At 36.1% G+C, this 6,329-nt stretch overlaps 1 protein-coding gene across 1 annotated transcript; it reads left to right on the top strand.

The window, feature by feature from the left end:
- The first annotated feature begins 2,390 nt into the window (after positions 1–2,390).
- On the top strand, positions 2,391–3,953 carry LOC114371582. Its single transcript, XM_028328978.1, has 2 exons — positions 2,391–3,569; positions 3,675–3,953. The coding sequence occupies exons 1-2, from the start codon at positions 2,391–2,393 to the stop codon at positions 3,951–3,953; spliced, it is 1,458 nt and encodes a 485-aa protein (XP_028184779.1).
- The last annotated feature ends 2,376 nt before the right edge of the window (positions 3,954–6,329 follow it).

The following is a 6,329-nucleotide window of genomic DNA, read 5'->3' as shown; positions in this document are numbered from 1 at the left end:
TTCTCAATTGTGGTGGCTATTCTCTCTTTAGTGTTTCACTCAATTTGGAGTGCTTCTTAGTCCAATAGCTCTTAAGGTGGTTGGCCCCTTTCTTCTTGACTCAAATTCTTCAAGATATGGCACCAATCCTCCTTTCCAATTCCCTATATGGCAACTCACAACCAAGGAAACAAAGAGGCAAGCAATAACCAAAGACCAAAAAAAAAAATGAAATGAAAGCTAAACCAATAGAGTTGTAACAAGACAAATTTTTAAGGATTATTCAACAATTAAAGCAATGAAAAGCACAAAAAAGCAAGCTAGGACTCAAAGAGAAACCTAGAATGGCTCTAGAGTAGAGTAGAAAAACTCTAAAAAAAAAAAAGACTCAAGAAAACTCTAGTTTTGGCACTTGTTTTCACAATAATTTTCAATTGAAATTTCAGAACTAGGATTGGTATAAAATAGGCACCAATTATAGAACAAATTTTGAGCCAAAACAACAAGTACACTTTCCTTTCACTTTTCTTTTTTTTCCTGGACACTGATTTTTTTGCCAACTTGTGAGATTTTTCTTATTTTTTCCTTTAATCCAAATCGCTTGTTTCTTTTTTTATAATTTTGTTCCAGATGTCTAGAAAATTCAGTAAAAGTTTCAGCTCAAAAAAACGTAGTGACCAGTTCCCAGTAATTTATACAAGTTCGTATGTTCAAGCTGCCAGCACCAGCGATTTCAGCCTAGAAATCAAGAGTAGTGTTTATGTTGCTTGAGGCTTGGATAGTTACAATTTGTGTTTGCTTATGCTCAATTATCTTGAATAACACAATTAAAGAGAGCTTAAGACTTATTTTGATTCACAAATCCAGCCACAACTCAGCACCACAACTCAACTTCATCATAGGCATCATGTAGGAAACTTAGAAAGCAAAAAAAAAAAAGTTCAAGAACAAGACTACTTCTAGGATTTGATTTAGAACATGTTATGAACTAAATAACATGCATGAATTAGACTCAAAATTAAAAAGATAGGCTAAGAATGACAAGAATACATGAACAAATGTATCTAGAATTCAATCAACAAAATAAAATTCAACACAAACTTAGAACATAATGTGACAATTACTATGACTAAACATGACTCTAAGACAACATGGATTAAGTGATTTACACTTAGATTTTTGTGTTTTTTTTTCTAATCAATATTTTGGAACAAAATTTAGATCTAAAGGTTCAGCACAAGAATATTATGAATGAAAATTGATAGAACCCAAAATCAACACAAAAACAAGATTCAAGAGTAGATCTACAAAATTTGAACCATAGAAATGCAAGAACAAGTGTAGATCTAAGATTTAATCGGTTTATTTTTTTTGAATCTACTCTAAACAGCACCAAACCACAAGACAATGGAGGATATACATGGAGAATAAGATGAAAAACAAGGATTAAAAGAGAATTCACCGAACAAAAAGATAGAGGAAGCAAAAGAACATCACCTAGATGAAGATGCTCTTGATACCACATGATGCAAGCTCCATTGGAGCTTGTAGGCCTAGGATCTTCTTCATCAATGGATTCCTTTGCTTCTTGGAAGATGAATGGAAGCGGAATGGAGAAAGGAAGAGAGAGAGGAGACGCCACTTCAAGGAGAAGATGAGTCTAGAAGAAGCTCACCACCATAGGAGGCCATGGATAAGAGCTTGGAGGAAGAAGGAGATGAATGAGGGGAGAGGGAGAGAAGAGCACGAAATTTTGTGCTCTAAATGAGCTTTGAAATCTGAAGTTTAATATTCAAATGATCAAAGTTGAAAAAAATGCACACACATGACCTCTATTTATAGCCTAAGTGTCACACAAAATTGGAGGGAAATTCAAATTTCACTTGAATTTGAAATTGAATTTGTGGAGCCAAACTTTGGAGCCAAAATTTCACTAATTATGATTAGTGAATTTTAGTTATGGTTCAGCCCACTAATCCAAGAAAGGAAAAAAGAGTAAATCATTGAGAATGCCAGCTCAGCAGTATCAATAACAAACTCTCCATCCAGAATCATCGATTTTTTTCTTTTTTTGTTTTTCTGCATTTTCTATTTTTGCACTTTTCTTCTCATATAAATAACAGGCATTAGCCTGATGTAATTTCAATTGATTTTCAATGAAACTCTCCATATATTCTCCTTCCTTGCTTTTATATTCATTTATTAACATGGTATCATAGAGCGTCTACCTCTCTGTCTGCGTAACTCTGATGGCTCGTCCAGGTGGTTCCTGCAACAATCATGGAGGTGATCCTGCAGATCCATCGCAAGATCCTTCAAGCCCGTATTATGTTCATGCAGGAGATGGACCTTCATCTGTAGTAGTCACTCCTGTGCTAAATGGCTCTAATTACCATGCATGAGCTCATTCTATGAGACGCGCCTTGGGTGCTAAGAACAAATTTGAGTTTATTGATGGGAGTATACCCATTCCTGGTAGCTTTGACCCAAGTTATAAAACTTGGAGTCGTTGCAACATGATCGTACATTCATGGATTGTGAACTCAGTATCAGAATCAATCGACCAGAGCATAGTGTTTTTGGAAAATGTTGTTGATGTTTGGAATGATTTGAAGGAGAGATTCTCTCAAGGAGACCTTATCAGGATTTCTGAAATTCAACAAGAGATATACGGCCTCCGGCAAGGTTCCCTCTTTGTTACTGAATTCTATTCTGAGTTAAAAATACTTTGGGAAGAACTTGAAACCTACATGCCTATTCCATGTTGTTCCTGTCCTGTTAAATGCACCTGTGCTGCAATGAGAAATGCCAAACATTTTCATTCTCTTAATTATGCTAAAAGATTTTTGACTGGTTTGAATGAGAATTTTTTAGTAGTGAAATCTCAGATCCTACTAATGGATCCATTACCTAGCCTGAACAAAATTTTTTCTATGGTTATTCAACATGAAAGACAAGGGAAATTTGTAGTTGAAGATGACTCTAAGGCTCTTATAAATGTTGTTGATTATAAGAGGCCACAAGGAAGAGGGAGAGGTTCTACAAAAAACTCGGGATCAAGGAGAATTTGTACCTATTGTGGAAGAAATGGTCACACAGTGGGGACTTGCTACATGAAGCATGGATTACCTCCTCACCTTCAAAAAGGAAATGCCTCAATAACAAACAATGCTTGCAATGATGCTGCATATTCGAATGGAGATTTCTCAACTAATAGAGAAATGCATACTGCTCCTCCCAGTTTCACTCATGAACAATATGAAAAACTGCTTAATCTGATTCAAGGTTCTGGTATTAATCAACATTCTGCTACCATAGCTAACCAAGCTAGCACAGTCACTCAAGTTGGTCATTCACCAGCTGAAAATCACAAATCAGGTAAAATCTACATCTCTTCCTCTTTTAATAGTTTCTCCCTTGCCTCTTGGATCATAGATTCAGGTGCTAGTGATTATATATGTGCTTCATTAAAGAGTTTTCAGACCTTTAATGAGATAAAACCAATTAGCATAAGATTTCCTAATTATCAGTTTTCAGTTTCAAAACATGCTGGTACAGTCACCTTTTCCCCTGGCTTCTTCATTACAAATGTATTGTATGTACCTAATTTTTCTTTAAACTTGATTTCAGTGTCAAAATTGGTTTCTACCTTAAAATGTGTTGTCTCATTTAATGATTCAATTTGTCTCATTCAGTACCAGAAATCTCAGAGGATGATTGGTTTTGCTGAAAGGTTTGAAGGGCTATATCACTTAGTTTTTTATGCCAAGCATGCCTCTTGTTCCAATGTTCAAGCAACTGATACACAGATTCTACCAGAAGATGCCTTATGGCATTTTAGGCTAGGACACTTGTCAATTTCTAGAATGATTTCTATGAATTCAGAATTTCCTTTTATTGTTGTGGATCCAAAGCAGTTTGTGATGTATGCCATTATGCTAGACACAAGAAATTACCATATAATGCTAGTTTAAACAATGTAGATTCGCCTTATGAACTTATTCATTTTGACATTTGGGGGCCTATCTCCATACAATCTATTCATGGTCATTCTTATTTCTTGACTGCAGTTGATGATTTTAGTCGTTTTACATGGATTATTTTGTTGAAATCAAAAGGGGAAGTAAGGCAGTATATCCAGGATTTCATCAAATTAATTGAAAATCAACACAGTGCAAGAGTTAAGGCTATAAGGATTGATAATGGTCCTGAATTTGCAATCCCACAGTTTTATGCCTCAAAAGGCATAGTTCATCAAACAAGTTGTGTGGAATCCCCACAAAAGAATGGAAGGGTTGAGGGAAAGCATCAACATGTACCCAATGTGGGGAGAGCACTTCTTTTCCAATCAAAATTACCAAAGCAATTCTGGTCTTATGCCATTCTACATGCTACTTACATAATAAATAGGGTGCCTAACACCCTACTCAAAAATGAATCACCTTATTTTCTTCTATATAATTATATACCTAATTTACATGATTTGAAAGTTTTTGGTTCCTTATGCTATGCATCCACATTGCACTCACATAGAACAAAACTTGCACCTAGAGCTAGGAAGTGCATTTTTCTTGATTATAAACATGGTGTGAAAGAAACTGTCTTGTTGGATCTCACCATGAACATATATTACCATGTAAATCTTCTTCACCCTTGTCCACCTGGACTTATCATCCCACACCATCCACTTTACATCATCAAAATAACACTCCACTACCTATTCATTAACCTACACCACCATTCACTCCTAAAACATAACCTACATCACCTACCACCATTCATCTAGAACCTGCAGAAGTTGGAATCTCTGATTCTGAACCTTCTCTGAATCCTACTGCTCCAGATATTGCAAAAACAACTACTGAACATATAAGGAGATCATAGAGGCAGAGGCATCCACCACAACATTTAAGTGAATATGTGTGTAGCCTTTCAAGCAGTTCAATAGATACAATTACCTCAAGTATCTCCTATCCTATCTCATCCTTTCATTATTTTTCAAACTTGTCACCTTCACATCATGCTTATTCATTGTCAATCACACACAATTCTGAACCACACACATACTTGGAAGCTAGTAAGCATGAATGTTGGAATAATGCCATGAAGTTTGAATTGGATGCTCTTGAGAGGAATGGTACATGGATACTAGTTGATCTGCCAGAAAATGTAAATCCAATTGGTAACAAGTGGGTATATAAAGTGAAATATAGAGCAGATGGATCTATAGAAAGATATAAGGCTAGGTTGGTGGCTAAAGGTTACAATCAAGCTGAAGGCCTATATTTTTTTTACACTTTTTCACCAGTGGCTAAGCTCACGACAGTAAGGACTCTGCTGGCCGTAACTTCTTCTCATAGTTGGCATTTGCATCAACTAGATGTCAACAATGCTTTCTTGCATGGTGATTTACATGAGGATGCTTACATGGTTATTCCTCAAGGTGTCCAGTGCTCCAAATCCTATCAAGTATGCAAATTGCTTAAGTCTTTGTATGGTCTCAAGCAAACAAATAGAAAGTGGTATGAAAAGCTCACTTCATTGCTAATAAGTCAAGGCTATCAACAATCCAATGCAGATCACTCATTATTTACATTTCAGAATGGTAAAAATTTCATAGCTCTTCTTATCTATGTGGATGATGTGATTCTAGCAGGAAACTCCATTGAAGAATTCACTAGAATGAAGAGAATTCTGGATTCCAGTTTTAAAATAAAGGATTTGGGAACATTGAAGTATTTTCTTGGATTGGAAGTTGCACACTCCAAATCAGGAATCTCAATCTGCCAAAGAAATTATTGCTTGGATTTGTTGCATGAATCTGGTCTACTTGGGTCTAAGCCTACCAAAACACCACTTGATCATTCAATTAGGCTGCATCAAGATGAAGGGAAACCATATGAAGATGTAGCATCCTATAGAAGATTGATTGGGAAACTTCTATACTTGAATAACACTAGGCCTAACATTACTTTTGCCACCCAACAACTGAGTCAATTCTTAAGCAAACCTACTATGACCCACTATAATGCTGCCTACAGGGTTGTTATATACCTCAAAGGCAGTCCTGGCCAAGGTCTATTCTTCCCAAGAAAATCAGAAATTCAACTGCTAGGATTTTCTAATGCATATTGGGCTGGTTGCTTAGATTCAAGGAGGTCCATTTCAGGATATTGCTTCTTCTTGGGTGCATCTTTGATCTCTTGGAGAGCTAAGAAGCAGCAAACAGTCTCAAGATCTTCCTCTGAAGCAGAATATAGGGCACTCTCTACCACTGCTTGTGAATTACAATGGTTACTATATTTGCTACATGATTTACACATTACTTGTACAAGAGCACCTGCCCTATA

This window comes from Glycine soja, chromosome 10 (genome assembly GCF_004193775.1).
Source record: "Glycine soja cultivar W05 chromosome 10, ASM419377v2, whole genome shotgun sequence".
NCBI classification, from domain to species: domain Eukaryota; kingdom Viridiplantae; phylum Streptophyta; class Magnoliopsida; order Fabales; family Fabaceae; genus Glycine; species Glycine soja.
The sequence above is the reverse complement of the archived record's forward strand: the minus strand, read 5'-3'. Positions and strand labels throughout refer to the sequence as shown.

Excerpts from the sequence above, each read along its gene's own strand:
- LOC114371582 (XM_028328978.1), top strand. The coding sequence starts at position 2,391 with ATGAGACGCGCCTTGGGTGCTAAGAACAAATTTGAGTTTATTGATGGG. Across the intron at positions 3,570-3,674 it reads CTGGCTTCTTCATTACAAAT|TACCAGAAATCTCAGAGGAT; the intron begins GTATTGTATGTA and ends TGTCTCATTCAG.